This window comes from Lipomyces arxii (assembly GCF_038497795.1).
Source record: "Lipomyces arxii strain Phaff 12-163 unplaced genomic scaffold V1512scaffold_5, whole genome shotgun sequence".
Taxonomy (NCBI): domain Eukaryota; kingdom Fungi; phylum Ascomycota; class Lipomycetes; order Lipomycetales; family Lipomycetaceae; genus Lipomyces; species Lipomyces arxii.
Window position 1 is genome coordinate 436211 of NW_027117704.1, and position 14607 is coordinate 450817.

General features: G+C 45.5%; 8 protein-coding genes across 8 annotated transcripts; 5 read left to right on the plus strand and 3 right to left on the minus strand.

The window, feature by feature from the left end:
- Nucleotides 1-2: 2 nt before the first annotated feature.
- On the plus strand, nt 3-2103 carry V1512DRAFT_261281 (Pal1 cell morphology protein-domain-containing protein). Its single transcript, XM_066916044.1, has 3 exons — nt 3-432; nt 494-621; nt 671-2103. Exons 1-3 carry the CDS (start codon nt 164-166, stop codon nt 1927-1929), a joined length of 1656 nt encoding a protein of 551 aa, XP_066772203.1. The 5' UTR covers nt 3-163; the 3' UTR covers nt 1930-2103.
- On the minus strand, nt 2080-3668 carry V1512DRAFT_205821 (Aldehyde/histidinol dehydrogenase; the record flags this gene model as incomplete). The annotated part of the gene is made up of 2 exons (XM_066913372.1): nt 2080-3540; nt 3585-3668. The coding sequence occupies 2 exons, from the start codon at nt 3666-3668 to the stop codon at nt 2080-2082; spliced, it is 1545 nt and encodes a 514-aa protein (XP_066772204.1).
- Nucleotides 3669-4387: 719 nt separating this feature from the next.
- On the plus strand, nt 4388-5527 carry V1512DRAFT_261284 (uncharacterized protein). The gene is made up of 2 exons (XM_066916045.1): nt 4388-4772; nt 4822-5527. Exons 1-2 carry the CDS (start codon nt 4471-4473, stop codon nt 5393-5395), a joined length of 876 nt encoding a protein of 291 aa, XP_066772205.1. The 5' UTR covers nt 4388-4470; the 3' UTR covers nt 5396-5527.
- A 98-nt stretch (nt 5528-5625) lies between these two features.
- V1512DRAFT_223634 (WD40-repeat-containing domain protein) lies at nt 5626-7028 on the minus strand. The gene is made up of 2 exons (XM_066913764.1): nt 5922-7028; nt 5626-5868 (listed from the first exon to the last, which is right to left on the minus strand). The coding sequence occupies exons 1-2, from the start codon at nt 6822-6824 to the stop codon at nt 5713-5715; spliced, it is 1059 nt and encodes a 352-aa protein (XP_066772206.1). The 5' UTR covers nt 6825-7028; the 3' UTR covers nt 5626-5712.
- Nucleotides 6950-8215, plus strand: V1512DRAFT_261288 (uncharacterized protein). Its single transcript, XM_066916046.1, has 3 exons — nt 6950-7195; nt 7243-7713; nt 7757-8215. The coding sequence occupies exons 1-3, from the start codon at nt 7093-7095 to the stop codon at nt 8107-8109; spliced, it is 927 nt and encodes a 308-aa protein (XP_066772207.1). The 5' UTR covers nt 6950-7092; the 3' UTR covers nt 8110-8215.
- Nucleotides 8216-8334: 119 nt separating this feature from the next.
- V1512DRAFT_223635 (P-loop containing nucleoside triphosphate hydrolase protein) lies at nt 8335-11056 on the plus strand. Its single transcript, XM_066913765.1, has 2 exons — nt 8335-10258; nt 10307-11056. The coding sequence occupies exons 1-2, from the start codon at nt 8417-8419 to the stop codon at nt 10775-10777; spliced, it is 2313 nt and encodes a 770-aa protein (XP_066772208.1). The 5' UTR covers nt 8335-8416; the 3' UTR covers nt 10778-11056.
- V1512DRAFT_137353 (fungal-specific transcription factor domain-containing protein) lies at nt 10960-14053 on the minus strand. Its single transcript, XM_066912987.1, has 2 exons — nt 11580-14053; nt 10960-11525 (listed from the first exon to the last, which is right to left on the minus strand). Exons 1-2 carry the CDS (start codon nt 13798-13800, stop codon nt 11125-11127), a joined length of 2622 nt encoding a protein of 873 aa, XP_066772209.1. The 5' UTR covers nt 13801-14053; the 3' UTR covers nt 10960-11124.
- A 254-nt stretch (nt 14054-14307) lies between these two features.
- Nucleotides 14308-14601, plus strand: V1512DRAFT_247082 (uncharacterized protein; the record flags this gene model as incomplete). Its single annotated transcript, XM_066914469.1, has 1 exon — nt 14308-14601. The coding sequence occupies one exon, from the start codon at nt 14308-14310 to the stop codon at nt 14599-14601; it is 294 nt and encodes a 97-aa protein (XP_066772210.1).
- Nucleotides 14602-14607: the final 6 nt, after the last annotated feature.

Sequence of the window (14607 nt, forward strand, 5' to 3'; positions counted from 1 at the left end):
CCTATTAACCATCTAACTCCATGGTTTCGACACTTATTTTGTCACACATTATCTCTCTTACAGCTCACCCTTTTTGTTTCTTCGTCAACTGCGGGATCCCTTGTCTAGTTTTACGCGTATACACCTGATCTCTCCGTTAATTATTTGTCGCGGTACTTAATCAATGGCTTTCGCTTCAAAGAATCCGTTTCGTACTTCAACTGTACTCCCCCACCAAAGTTATACTCAGTTTGACCCTTTCGAGTCGATTGAACCTGCCCCATTTCCTATGACTCCTTCACATTCTGCTCCCGTTTCAGCTTATCGCTCGTCGTTCAATTCAAATAACCCCTTTTTTAATGATGCGGTTGATCAACCTGATCAACCAAGGTCACGTCCAGAAGCTGTTTCATTGCGAAGATCCACTTCAGAATTTGGTGATTCTACAAATAAGTACGCGTTTTTTTTATAGTTTCCCTACTTTTTAATCTGTTTGAATACTGACATATCATAGCCAACTACCTGACCTTCTGTTTGAATTATCAGTAGAAGAGAGAGATTCGTCTGCTATGCCGCCTCCACCTCCACCTCCTCGGTCCTCTCGCCGTCAGAATTTACATGCAGAAGTTGGAATACGTGATGGTTTGCTCCCTGAAATTTGGACTTTTATTACTATTACTGACAACTACAGATCACGGCAGAACCGGCACCCAATCTCAAGAGACAGATTCACAAGGAATAATTGAAGCAAATATGCCACTGGATCGGGATAATCGACCCCGTGAGTTGCCTCCACCTGCACGCCATCACGCCCATACATCTTCTCGAGCTACTCCAAGACACTCGGTGTATAGTCGACAGTCCGGGAAGGAACAGGACGATCCGTTTGCGACTCCTCCACCGGCGTCCGGTGTTCCGCTAAAGTTACATCATCACCGGCACGCTGCAAGCTCCGCTGCCCAGCTACAACATTCTTCCAGGCACAGGCAAAGTTCGTCAAGCAGAGATCGCTCGAGTCACAGCGAACATGAAAAAAAATCTCGCCATCATCATAAGTCGCGGTCACATGCTCAAACTGGGGAAAAGAAGTCGTCGCCATTAAAACATCATGACAAGTCGTCTTCTCCACCAAGAGCGCACCGCCATTTGGCTAAGAAGCCGTCTGCGTCTATGGACAAGATTGACAAACTTGACGTGACTGGTATATTTGGTACCGGATTCCATCACGACGGACCTTTTGATGCTTGCAACCCGCATCGGAATACAAATAAAGAAAAGGCTCCTATGCTTGCTTTTCCGATTGACTCGGAAAATAATAATCTGGGTATGCCCAGGCACTTACTGGAAAACCACGAAAAAAAGATCTCTGGTGGTACAGCTGTCGCATCGAATGATCCGAACGCTGTTATTGACCCTGCGCTCAAGGCTACACCTATACACGGCAGCGCGACCTTGGGACTCGGCACTTCTACCTTTTTGGAAGGTGCCCCAGCTAGTCGCGCCGCTATTTTGCAACAAAAATTGAAGGAGAGAGAATCTGAGAATGGAACACTTGATTTCAGCAAGACTGGCGGTAGCAATTATGGAGCAGATGGTACCGTTGTCGGTAGCGTTGGTGGTTTGACACGTAAGAAATCTGTGCTACAGAAGATTATTGGAATGAACGGTTCGAGAGAGCGCACGCTGGAGCCGATCAACGTTGCTGTTGCTAACCGCAACCGAAGCCAATCGGTCGGTGAGATTATCTTGGAAGAAGAGGAGATTGCGATGCCTCGCAGCGCAGACAGTATCAAGTCGCCATATGTTCATGTAGTTGCACCGCGAATGATGCGACAGATATCTTCACCTAGCACAATTTCTGCAGGGGCTTCGCGCTCTCCAAGTAGTCCATCAGAGAACGGCGGCCTACTAAAGCGGGTTCGAAGTTTAAAAGTCGGGCCAAGAAAATAAGCGCATTATGTGTGAGTGAGTTTTTATGATTATTAATGACGGAAGTGTATGGACGGGGTCTGTATATATTTCATTTGGTGTTATGTTGAATGGTGTTGAGCATCGATAATTCGGATGTACATATTTATGACTACAAGTAAGCAAAAATATCTAATATCTGGCACCAATGCCTCCGAATGTGATGGCTTTGACAGTCATGTACTCATCCATGCCATATTTTGATCCTTCGCGTCCAAATCCCGAAAACTTGACGCCTCCGAACGGAACCGCGCAGTCGCTGATGAGTCCGGTGTTGACGCCGACCATGCCGAAGTCCAGCTGCTCGGCTACCCTAAAAGCGCGGTTGATGTCGGTTGTGAGCACGTAGCTCGCGAGCCCGACGTCGACACTGTTGGCCCAGCCGATTACTTCGGCCTCAGTACTGAACTTGAACAGCGCCGCAACAGGACCAAACGTTTCCTCTGTCGCAATTCTCATGTCTTGTGTCGCGTTTGTAATCACGGTTGGCATGTAAAAATTCTCACCGACCTCGGTCGCACGCACACCACCGACCGCAATCTTCCCGCCTTTAGCCACCGCATCGTTTACATGTCCTTCGACCTTGGCCAGTGCTCTATCGTGAATAAGCGGTCCGTATGTAGTCTCGGACAAAAATCCATTTCCGACCGAGAACTTTGAGACCTTCTCGGTTAGTAGAGTAGAAAACTCGTCATATATATCTTCGTGGACAAAGATTCTGTTTGCACAAACGCATGTCTGTCCGGACCCTCTAAACTTGCAGTTGATGGCAGCAGCGACAGCTTCTTCAATGTTTGCGTCCGGAAACACTATAAACGGGGCATTTCCCCCAAGTTCAAACGACAGCTTTTTTAACGTACTGCTGGACTGCTCCATCAGCAGCTTACCGATATTGGTAGATCCAGTAAATGAAACTTTCTTTACTCGTTCGTCCGAGCACAACTTTTTCCCGACTTCGGCGAGATGCGTCTTTGTGGTAATAACGTTGATAACTCCAGGCGGCATTCCGATCATTTCGGCCAGCTTCGCCATTGCAAGCGCTGTGTACGGGGTCTCCGAGTCCGGTTTGACGACGACCGTGCACCCTGCTGCGATGGCGGCAGCAATCTTGCGCGTAATCATGGCAGCGGGGAAGTTCCATGGCGTGATGATACCGCACACACCAATAGGCTGCTTGATGGTAATGGCGCGGTTGTGTGCAACCGAAGGGGAAAGTACGTCTCCGTACGCACGCGTTGCTTCGCCGGAGAACCAATCCAGAAAACTGGCCGAGTACGCAATCTCGCCCTTGGCTTCTGCAAACGGTTTGCCGTTCTCAAACGTGATCAAAGTAGCAAGATCATCAATTGAGTCCATCACAATCTCATGCCATCGGCGGAGCAGGGCAGCACGCTCTACAGGAGACGTACGCCGAAAGCTTGTGAATGCAGTTGACGCGCCTGCAATGGCTTCGTCTACAGCTTCAACGCCGAGATCTGGACATTCACCAAGTAAAGCTTTTGTAGCAGGATCATATACCGCAAACGTTTCTGGAATAGAATAGTCTTTGCCATTAATGATTGCAGTTTCACGAAACAAGTTGTGATGCTTGAGCTAGAGCAGTATTAGTTACGACACTAAAACTGACGGTCGCTTACTCTATTTTTGACATTTGTAGTAGACATATTTCTACACAGAATACTCCATGCTGTTCTAGTCGATAATTTCCGCGCAAAGAACATTTATGTCTAGTAAAATGCCGTTATTGTATGTAGTGGTGAGTAAGTATATCTTGGAGTGTACTGGACGTTGATCATCTGAGCCGCACTCTTAAACGAGATTGTCGGAATGATCCGCCGATAAAGCCCGACATGAGATGAAATGTGGCTTAAGTGGAGTTTAGCCATTTTGTGTAACCGCTTCAGCTACATTTCATTAAAGATCTCCGAATTGGGTATTTCTAAATTTTGAACAATTTCGCCGTGAAAACGAGTCGCAGATCACGTTCTGCTCATATTTTCGGTCCTATTTACCGAGTCAGATCTCCGGGAGTCAGAATTTGCGGGGTTCCAAAAGCGAATGACGTCAAAAAAAGGTTTAAGAATTTTTGGTACGGTTGAGACGATGGTGCTCGGTAAATATACCAGTTAATTTTCAACTCTTAATGAACGAACCGAGACCCAGTATACTAAACTATGACACCGGAATAACCGCAATACTATCCCCGGTTTTGTTACTCTCGGGAATCAGTTCATTCAATAGCTCCCCGATATAAAACTTTCTTAAGTCAACCGTCCTAATTGATCGACCTTGCTCCCCGCATTCTCCGCTTCTTCATACTCATGTTGAACCTCGGACAAAATTAATTCTGCTTCATCTGATAAAGGAATCTTGATTTCATTCAGTTGTTTTTGTACTGTTTGTGTCCACAATGTTGGGTTGCTGAGACTTGGATTTTATGTAACAATTTTCCCGAGACGTAAATTACTGTAAAATGTAAGCCAAGGATTTTAAATCTTCCTAGTGCCGTATGCATCGAGATCAATGACGATGTACATGTGGCATCGCTCGAGTCTAATTACCACGCTTTCCGTCACTAACTGTCATCACGGAGAGGTATATAACCTAGACTATCCACCTTCACATTTTTGGCATTTTCTCTTTTTTATCTTGTTCAAAGCATTCACAATGTACTCTCGTACTTCTCTTTCTATCTATGCTCTAGCTGCTTCAATCGCAATTGTCTCTGCTCAGTCAGGCGTTCCTGCTTGCGCAAGCACTTGTTTGAGTAACTCGTTGGGCTCTTCCGGATGTACTTCGGCTGACTTGTCTTGTCTCTGCTCTAGGTAGGTCCATGTTTTATATATGCTTTCATATCTCTGACTGTAAACAAAGTAACCAGTATATTGATGCTGTGACTTCTTGCGTCCAGTCCAGCTGCCAGCCTTCAGACTACGGTGCTGCTCTTTCTTACGCGCAGACTCTCTGCAGCGGCGCTGGAATAACCTTGTCTGTAAACACCGCTACTTTTACTGGCGGCAGCGGCGGTGGTAGCAGCGGATCTGCTACTGCTGCAAGCGGCTCGGGCTCTGCTACTGAAGCCTCCACGACAGGTGCCTCGTCTGAGACTGCAACATCTGCTTCCGGATCTGGTTCGTCTGCGGCAGCGGCCACGACATCTTCTTCTGCGGAGACGACCTCTGCGTCCGGATCGGAGTCTGGTTCAGCTTCGGCACGGTCTACTAGTGCTGCTTCTTCTGCGTCCGAGTCCTCGTCCGCTGAATCGTCGACCTTGGCTACCTCCACCACTGGTGGCTCAGGCAGTAGCGGCACTGCAAGCAGCACTGGTGGAGCCGCCACCGAGACCGGCTCTGGAGCTGTCAAGTACGCTCCCGTTTCTGTTCCAATTGTCTGCGTCGCCGCTGGCTTAATCGCTTTCGTCGCTGGAATCGGTGCTGTGGGATTTTAAGCCTGTTATGATCGACCTGGCTTGATCGTGATTTCTTATGAATCTCCTTGTGAGACTTTGTTGTGTATGATTACGTGCATTTGTTTGTAATCAGTTGTAAAGATGTACCTTCCATCTTAATTGATAGCTGTGGCTTAATTTTCTTCGGCGACACTTCATTGTAAATCATGGATGGGCACCAATTACCCTAGCCCAATGGCATTGTGCAATCAATAAAACACAATCGGATTGTGCTTTGCTCTAAACTTACAGATTTATTTCATTCTATGTACAATACCTTACAATGCTATACTCCAAACACAAAAGTTTTTACTACTTTACCGTTGCTGTTCAGGGGAACCCATAATTTTCAACCCCACAGGATCGCCCGAGTAGGCAAGCCAGTACTTTATGGGATGCCATTCTACAGTAGACGTTTGATATTGCGCTGTTCTCATAATCTGAAACACAAACGCACCCGTTTCGACGTGAATCTAGAGTATCGGTCAGCCAGAAAACAGAGTGTAATACAAACATTGTCACGCACAATCTCTATTGGCTCAAAACCGTCGTAAGACACGGCCAAGTACGCACCGTCAAATGACAACGACAGACTTCTGACTGGTTGCGGTGATTTCGCGACTGTTCGGATACAAGCCAACTCGTGTAGGTCCCATATGCTCACCAGCGAGTCGCTTGATCCTAACGCTAAATATCGTCCTCTGGGATCGAACTCGATGCATGTGATTGCAGCTCTATGTGCACTTAATTGAATCAGAGGCCTGCTATCGATTGTACCTGTCTCAGAGTCAAATCGTAGTAACTTAAGATAGCCAGATGTAAACGCAACCGCAATTATCTTGCCCGAGAAAGATACAGCTGTTTTAGTGACTTCTCCTGGGCCTTTGGAAAAATGAACTGTGGCTGGCGCCTTGCTCAAAGTTAGAGTTGTAGCGTCTAGCACGGCAATTTTCTTGCAATTGGAACCGCATATTATGATCCACTTTCCATCGGGCGTATACTGCACAAACGATGGGCTTATAGCAGTCACTGTCCTTGCAGGAAACGTCTGTAGAATACCATTTTGCTTTGCATCCCATAGTTTAACGGTCCCATCTAACGGCGAGCTAGAGCAAGATACAAGTCTATCTGAATATGTCGGATCCCAAGCAATGCAATCAATTGGTCCCGTATGCCCTTCCAGCTCAGTCGAAAACCGAACTTCTGGCCTATCCGGGTTCCAGATCCGGATCCCAGTCGCGTTATGCAATGAAGAAACAACCGCTATCCGATTACCTAGCGCGTTCCAAGCCACCGCCCGAACAGGTTGACTGATTGAGCCAGGTAGTCTGCCCGTAGTCTGAGAAGTCTCACGATACTCTCGAGTCTTTTGAAGTCGAAAGAAATTTTCCGCCATTTCTCTGCTTAAAAAAGGATGAGTCAAGATCATTATGTAATACCGAGTTACTTTATATATGACGTTTTGTTTGTCTATAACATCTAAGATTGGAAAAAGAAGGTTTGGGTAGCGTTTAGGCAAACTCAGATTTGAGGAAACAGTTAAAAAGCATCAGATAACAATCTTCACAATGATCAGGACATAGTTCAGAATTTCCTCAAATAAAATTATGAATTTGGTCAGATTGTTTTTAAAGTAGGGAAGGGTTGATATTTACTTCTATTTCACGTTTATACAATCATAAGTTGCATTGGCTACAATGACCAGCAGCCACATTACAGTGAAAAACGAACAAAGCAAGAAGTGTATTGCTTCTTCGTCACAGTCAGAGATCAGTCATATATTCCGCTGTCCTGACGATAGTATGTTCTCTCGTATAGTACTAAGTATGGAGACACTGACAAAGCAGTTTTCTACATCATATTTTTAAACCTTTCAATCAGCGACCTTACAAACCTGCGATTAGTATCTTCCGAATTTGATGATCGCTGTACGTTAAACATGCATTGGAAAGCACACGTTCTTAAACTATGGAAATCAAAGGATTCAATGGCATTTTTGTGGGATGACAACTTGATTGGTGATCTTGCGTTTGATTTAACACCACGAGGTTGGTTTCATGCCCATATTGCAATACTCAAGACTGTGAAGAGTCCCTGGATGCTGTCAGCCAATGATTTGTACTTGAAGTGGCGAGTGTATATGAAGCGGGTCGGAGCAGACGAATCTCGACCATCTGCATCTGGGTCAGGAGATGCTTACAATGAACCAGCAACAGGCGTTGTTACATTTAGAGAGGACGGAGCGGTTATATCATTTGGAGGTCTTTGGCTGTTTTTATTCAAATGGGCCTTCGACAAGGATATGAAATCAGTACAAAGTGAGTAGATTGAAAGTTTGTGTGGTATGAACGCTAAGAAAAGTTTCTGCGTACCCTGCTCTAGTACCTAGTCGTGTTAGTCGGACATGGAGACGATTACTGTTTCATAGATCAGCGTATCTTTTAGCACCAGAACCACAATTCGAAACGACCATATACGAAATGCACAAGGCCATAATGAACGAATTTACACCAGAGGACGGAATAGATATGAAGCGCTACGATAGAGTTTCTAAGCACATATGGAGCAGACAATCTGCCGCCAAGGACGATTTTGATGCTGAAGTCAAAGATGTTTTGATTAGATATCCATTGTTTGACCGACAAAACAAATCAGATCCCAAGGTTTCTCCGACCGACGACAGTCCAGATGGGTTAACTTCTTTCTCTGCTTGAATTTCGTATTATAGGACCATATGTCATTATGTGAGCATGTTATGCATGGCGTTTTATGTGCTTTTCATTATTTTTTTTTATTATAATTGGACTAATTTTTCATGAACATTTACGTAACAATCAACGTAGTCAAAAAACCAGGAGAACGGAACTTGCCGAGTCTTACCCCTGAAAATGGGTTTGGTTCCATTCATTGGACCAAATATCGCAAAATCTTTTGCCGCACGAAATTCGAGGTCTTCAATCCAACTCTCTCAATTTCTACTTTCGCACCAACAGCGGCGCAGCGTTAAGAACTAAAGCAGCAATGAGTTTGCTTCGTACTTTAGTTTCGCGTATGGCCGTTCGTGCTTGCACGCGTGCTCAGCCAACGCGCTCGGCAAACTTGAACTTATTGCAACCGTTCTCGCTCCGACGGTTTCAGTCTTCAGAAGCCTCTGCGGCAGAGGAAGAGGCCCCGGCCGAGGAACTGCAGTCGGTCGACGACATGATTGCAAATTTGAGTGACAGCGATGGACAGCGACTCAAGTATATGCGGAATATTGGAATTAGTGCTCACATTGACTCCGGCAAGACTACGTTTACTGAGCGAGTGCTGTTCTACACTGGTCGAATTAAAGCCATTCATGAGGTTCGTGGAAAAGATAACGTTGGCGCGAAGATGGACTCTATGGATCTTGAACGTGAAAAGGGCATCACTATTCAATCTGCCGCGACCTACTGTGATTGGGACAAGGTCGAGAATGGGGAGACCAGGAAGTATCACTTTAACTTGATCGATACCCCTGGCCATATTGATTTCACAATCGAGGTCGAACGTGCTCTCAGAGTCTTGGATGGTGCTGTTTTGGTCGTGTGTTCTGTTTCCGGTGTTCAAAGTCAGACCATCACTGTTGATAGACAAATGAAGCGATACAATGTTCCAAGAATTACTTTCATTAACAAGATGGACAGAATGGGATCGAACCCATGGAAGGCAATTGAACAAATCAACTCTAAGCTTAAAATTGCTGCGGCTGCCATCCAAGTTCCAATTGGTCGTGAAGAGAATCTTTTGGGCGTGGTTGATATTGTTAACCGTCGCGCCCTTTACAATGAGGGTGAGCGTGGTGTCACTATTCGTGAAGGACCAGTTCCGGAAGATCTAAAGGATTTGGTTGAAGAAAAACGCAGTCTTTTGATTGAGACCCTCGCTGATGTCGATGATGAGATTGCTGAAATTTATCTTATGGAAGAAACCCCTACGCCAGAACAAATCATGGCTGCCATTCGCCGTGCAACCATTGCTCGAAACTTTACTCCTGTTTTGATGGGATCTGCGCTTGCCGATAAGTCAGTCCAGCCAGTGCTCGACGCTGTTTGCGACTTCTTGCCAAATCCGTCAGAGGTCCCAAATGTCGCTCTTGACTTGAACAAGAACGAAGCCCCGGTAGCTCTTCCACCATACAGCAATTTGCCAACCGTCGGACTTGCGTTCAAGCTTGAAGAAGGAAAGTTTGGTCAGCTGACTTATATTCGTGTGTATCAGGGAATGCTCAAGAAAGGCATGCAGATCTTTAACACTCGTACCGGCAAGCGTACCAAGCTTGCTCGTCTTGCTCGCATGCACTCTAACGAAATGGAGGAAGTCAACGAAGTGCATTCGGGTGAAATCTGCGCATTGTTTGGCATCGATTGCTCGTCGGGAGATACTTTCACTGACGGCCAGGTGTCGTACGCCATGACTTCTATGTTTGTTCCTGAACCCGTCATTTCACTTTCAATTTCGCCTAAGAACAGAGACTCGTCCAACTTCTCAAAGGGTATGAACCGTTTCCAAAAGGAAGATCCAACTTTCCGCGTCAGATTTGACTCTGAGAGCAAGGAGACTATCATCTCTGGCATGGGCGAGCTTCATCTGGAGATCTACGTTGAACGTATGCGTAGAGAGTACGGTGTTGACTGCGTGACCGGCCAGCCCCAGGTTGCTTATCGTGAAGCGATTACTGAGGAAGTCGTTCTTGATTATACTCACAAGCGACAGTCTGGTGGTGCTGGTCAGTATGCAAAGATCATGGGTACTTTATCGCCAGCCGATGCAGAAAATGTGTTTGAGTCCCAGATTGTGGGTGGAAAGATTCCCGATAAGTATCTTGCTGCAACGCAAAAGGTGAGTTTTGCTTTTACCAAATCAATTTTTCTATGCTGATTTTTCAAGGGCTACGAAGAAGCTTGCGAGAAAGGTCCTCTTGTCGGACACAAGGTTCTTGGAACCCATATGCTCGTGAACGATGGTGGCATTCATTTAGTCGACTCGTCCGAACTTGCGTTCCGGACCGCCGGATACTGGGGTTTCCGGGAAGCTTTCATGCGTGCGAAGCCGGTCGTGCTCGAGCCAATCATGGACGTGACCATCACCGCGCCGGCCGAGTTCCAGGGTGGCATCATCGGACTCATGAACAAGCGCAACGCAACCATCACCGACTCCGACGTCGGCCCTGACGAGTTCACGCTGCATGCCGAATGCTCGCTCAATCAGATGTTTGGGTTTGCGTCGATCCTGCGCGCAAACACTCAGGGTAAAGGCGAGTTCACGCTCGAGTTTAAGCACTACTCCCAGGCCCCGCCACAGCTTCAAGCACAGCTCATGGCTGAGTACCAGAAGAAGATGAAGGACTCGCAGAAGTAAGACGACCGAGCGCGCCATCTCATGTCGTCTGCGGACTGCAGACAATGTAATATACAGTCAGACTAACAGAAAAGTAATGTTTTGCTGAGTAAATCAACGAATAAAGTACGATTCACTCACTTCAGTGGCATATAAAGGCTTGTTCATGTTATTTAATTGAACTATACGACTAATTTTTTTGACTCTTTATGCTTTAATCGCAAATTCCCTGAGTTGTCCCACCAAGTCACATAAAAATGTTTATACACAAAAATGAGAAGAATATTATGTACATGATAAATACCATTGAGCCCCAATTGCCGTACCGAAAAAAAAACAAAAAACCCGAGGAGAGAAAGTTGTACACATCATAGTGCATTTCTATTTATAGTTGGCCCAAGAAACGTGTCAAGCGTGCCGTCAATCATAAAGTCCGACGGCATCCACTGCGCAGCCGAAATTAGCTGTTCATCACTAACACCGGTCATCGCTGTATCTTGCTGGCTTCCGCCGTTCCCAAACTGCTCACGCAGTTGCTGCAGCCGGCGTAACTCTTGCGAAGACTTTCCCTCTGACATCGACGACAGTATCTGGTCTTGCCAAGGTAAATGATCCAAATCTGGTGGCAACTTTCGCTGCTTCACGAGAATGTCCCACTCGACACTCTTCTCAAAAAGCGTCAAATCTTCTTCTTTCTGTTGCGCAGTGGTCATTGCGTTAGTATTCGCTGTTCCAGTATTGTCATATCTCGAACTATCCGACCCACTACCTAGTTACAATATTAGTTTCCAACTCTGTTTTATATCTCTAAACCGTAACATACTCATAGACGGTGTAGATCCAGTTGTTCTCGGCTCTTTATTGTGCCCCGAAACACTTGACTCTAATAAAATAGAAGAATTAAGGTCCATGTCAACCGCTAAGTTGTCTACTGATAGGCTCGACTTGTCTGTCAAGTTCTGCTTGAAAAATTTGGGATTATACGGAATATGAGAGATTCCAGACGGGCTGAGACCACAATAGTCCTTTTGTTCGTCTGCATCTGGTTTCAAACCCTCCATGGCATTTTGAGACATAAACGATCCTGTTTCCGATAAACCCTCCGATCGGGGCGTCATACTACAGCCAGAACCGGGATCCCTTGCCGCGAGATCCTCGCTAATCGGCTTGTCAAAATTATCCATGTGATCTCTATCAAACTCGAGCTGAAGAAAAAAAGACTGCGCAATAAATATTCCATTTTTCATATTGTCCAAAACGTTGATCAAGAAATCGATATAGTCCATGGTAGACCCATCAACATCTTCAGGCGAGTATTTGATGGCCTGTATGAAACACTGAGCGGCAATGTAAACACAAAAACTCATGAATGCATCAAATAGATTAACATCGATGTGAGAGCACGATTGCATCAAAAAAGTAATCTCAGACGCAGCATGTAGACACCTGCGACGACTAGCCTCAAAATCTTTTGAATACTGTGGAGAATGTCGAGTACGGTATATAGTAGCATGGTGCAGACAAATTGTTGCCGCGTGAATAGCCATACCAACCTGAATGGCAGACGCTGAAGCAGGTCCGGTAGAACGCTTTAACTCATTCGGTAGTGACAACATGACCGAGTGAAGTGAGTTATCCAAATGTCTAAACCTTTCAAGAAATTTAGACGTGGATTCCGCAACTATACACATAGAATCATGCTTTATTTCGTGCCAGTGCAAATGATGATGGATCCGACCAAACAGCCCAACGACAATGATGTGTATAGCGTAAACAGACAAGTTTTTGACAATCTTTGAGCCAGCAGCCGTAAGCGCGGTGCTGATCATACAAGTTTCTTCTTCTCTGCCAGCATAGAAAGCATCTTCACTACTCGGCAAATTTATTTCGATGTTAACCTCTTCAATATTTAGCGGCCAGCCCGTGCCGGTGCTGGCATACCGATCTGCGCAAAACACGACCCAGAATGTGCGACGGCATTCTTCGATATCAACAAAGCCTTCTAATTCGGGAGAAGAGTACTTCTCACGATGTGCTTCTGGCGAGTCTATTATATGGAGCTGCATCATGAGCGCGAGACGGCATGCAGTTCCAACAGAGATCCATGCACGAGGCAAAAACATGGCTCGATATTCATACAAGCTGATTATGACCCAGGCCTGCACAAATGCAAGCGCCTTCATGTACTCACCATGACTTCGCATTTGCTGATACTCCAAGTATTTACGCGCACGAACGTAGCAAATATGAGCGTAATCAATATGCTTCGGCATACAAGATGCACCCATAGCCCAAACTGCATACCTCAGATAGAGCGGCGGCTGTAATTGTGGACAATTACTATTCAAAGCAAGCATGAATCTTGGCTTATGAAGCATTGGATAGCTTTTGTGAAAACTGTTGAAATACGACTCTGTAAGCTCGTCTGTGATTTCTTTTGGCGGTAGCTGTTCTTCCATTCCAAGTGAGATTAGTTCAAAGAAGTTCTCACTGTCGCCCCCAGGCAGTGACGGAATTCCAAACATGTCTACACCATTGTCTTCAAGATTAAATAACTGAAAGCTTTCTGGCAATGTGCGTTGCTGTGGCGACACTGTCTGTGGCAAACCCACTAGCGGGTTTTCTGAAATCAAACCTGAGCCTTGGCCAAGACTCGAAAGAGTTGGGCTTAAACCGGAGACTTGAGAATGGTTGGATGCCGAGGTAGATGACTCTGACTGAGAGACTGATGCACTTAACAGGCCCTCAACATGAGCCAGCCGTTCCTCTAGCATTTTAACATAACCACGTTTTGGCCCTGACTTTCTTCTCGTCTCCTCATAGACACAATCGTGTTGTCGTCGGAAACACGTACCACAAGTCGGCCGATTACCGTCACATTTCAATTTCCTCTTTCTGCAAATAGCACAGGCTATCCGTTTCGACAAAGGAATATTGGGTGTATTTCTATCTAGCCGTTTTGATTCTGCTGCCCGTTCGATTGAAGCTCCCTTTAGATTAGAGGAATCTGACGTGTATTGATTTGAATCCGAGCACTGGTTCATGTTGTACGGTATAAAACGCGTACACCGTAGCCAACGTTACAAAGGACGAGATATTGCCTCAAAACAAAGCACGAAATTCCGGCTAGCGGATAATGGAGTTTTTATTTTGTAGTGACTTGAACGTCTACGGCTTGGAGGTAAATTGCTGAAAGACGCGAGAGTGATCTATCATTATTATCTAAGCCCGGCAGGGTTAAGTTAGCTAAAGTCTCTAAATACAAAATGTTGGTACGTTTAGAACGCAAATACGACAGTGACATGAATTCTTCAAGGAACTGCTGAATTGGGCAAAAGCCATTCGCTCCCAACACAGATCTCAAGATGGTCTGGAAACGACAGGACCCTCGACAATTTTGTTTGATGTTGACTGAAAGGATACGCAGACGTGTTTAGACTTGATTGGTCGATTATTTTTGTGTAAGAGATCTGTTTGCCGTTCGAGTCTACTGTTCTTAATTTAAAGACTGTTAACAAATGGCGAAAGTCTAATCAGGTTGTTGAAGCACAATGTTTGAATACCCTTTACTCTATATATTTCCTGTTGTGGGAGTGTACGCGGTCTGTAGTGATGAGGCCAATGGCTTGATAACAAAGATTGTTGTGTCTATCATCTTGCTAATCTTTTTTTCTTCTATGGATATGTATTTGTTCTTTCGACGCAAGGCAGGAATTCCTGACACATTTCGATATGACTCGAGCGAAAGTGAGAATGAATTGTCTGGCGACTTTGAAGATGACGCCGAAGAGGAGGAACAGGAAAAAGAAAAAGAAGTCTGCGGTGAAAAGACCAACGATGGATAACAAGAA

Excerpts from the sequence above, each read along its gene's own strand:
- V1512DRAFT_261281 (XM_066916044.1), top strand. The coding sequence starts at position 164 with ATGGCTTTCGCTTCAAAGAATCCGTTTCGTACTTCAACTGTACTCCCC. Across the intron at positions 433-493 it reads TTTGGTGATTCTACAAATAA|CCAACTACCTGACCTTCTGT; the intron begins GTACGCGTTTTT and ends GACATATCATAG. Across the intron at positions 622-670 it reads AGAAGTTGGAATACGTGATG|ATCACGGCAGAACCGGCACC; the intron begins GTTTGCTCCCTG and ends TGACAACTACAG.
- V1512DRAFT_223634 (XM_066913764.1), bottom strand. The coding sequence starts at position 6,824 with ATGATCTTGACTCATCCTTTTTTAAGCAGAGAAATGGCGGAAAATTTC. Across the intron at positions 5,869-5,921 it reads GTTTTGAGCCAATAGAGATT|ATTCACGTCGAAACGGGTGC; the intron begins GTGCGTGACAAT and ends CCGATACTCTAG.
- V1512DRAFT_223635 (XM_066913765.1), top strand. The coding sequence starts at position 8,417 with ATGAGTTTGCTTCGTACTTTAGTTTCGCGTATGGCCGTTCGTGCTTGC. Across the intron at positions 10,259-10,306 it reads ATCTTGCTGCAACGCAAAAG|GGCTACGAAGAAGCTTGCGA; the intron begins GTGAGTTTTGCT and ends TGATTTTTCAAG.
- V1512DRAFT_137353 (XM_066912987.1), bottom strand. The coding sequence starts at position 13,800 with ATGAACCAGTGCTCGGATTCAAATCAATACACGTCAGATTCCTCTAAT. Across the intron at positions 11,526-11,579 it reads TGGATCTACACCGTCTATGA|GTAGTGGGTCGGATAGTTCG; the intron begins GTATGTTACGGT and ends TATTGTAACTAG.
- V1512DRAFT_261284 (XM_066916045.1), top strand. The coding sequence starts at position 4,471 with ATGACGATGTACATGTGGCATCGCTCGAGTCTAATTACCACGCTTTCC. Across the intron at positions 4,773-4,821 it reads TTGTCTTGTCTCTGCTCTAG|TAACCAGTATATTGATGCTG; the intron begins GTAGGTCCATGT and ends CTGTAAACAAAG.
- V1512DRAFT_261288 (XM_066916046.1), top strand. The coding sequence starts at position 7,093 with ATGACCAGCAGCCACATTACAGTGAAAAACGAACAAAGCAAGAAGTGT. Across the intron at positions 7,196-7,242 it reads ATTCCGCTGTCCTGACGATA|TTTTCTACATCATATTTTTA; the intron begins GTATGTTCTCTC and ends CTGACAAAGCAG. Across the intron at positions 7,714-7,756 it reads GGATATGAAATCAGTACAAA|TTTCTGCGTACCCTGCTCTA; the intron begins GTGAGTAGATTG and ends CGCTAAGAAAAG.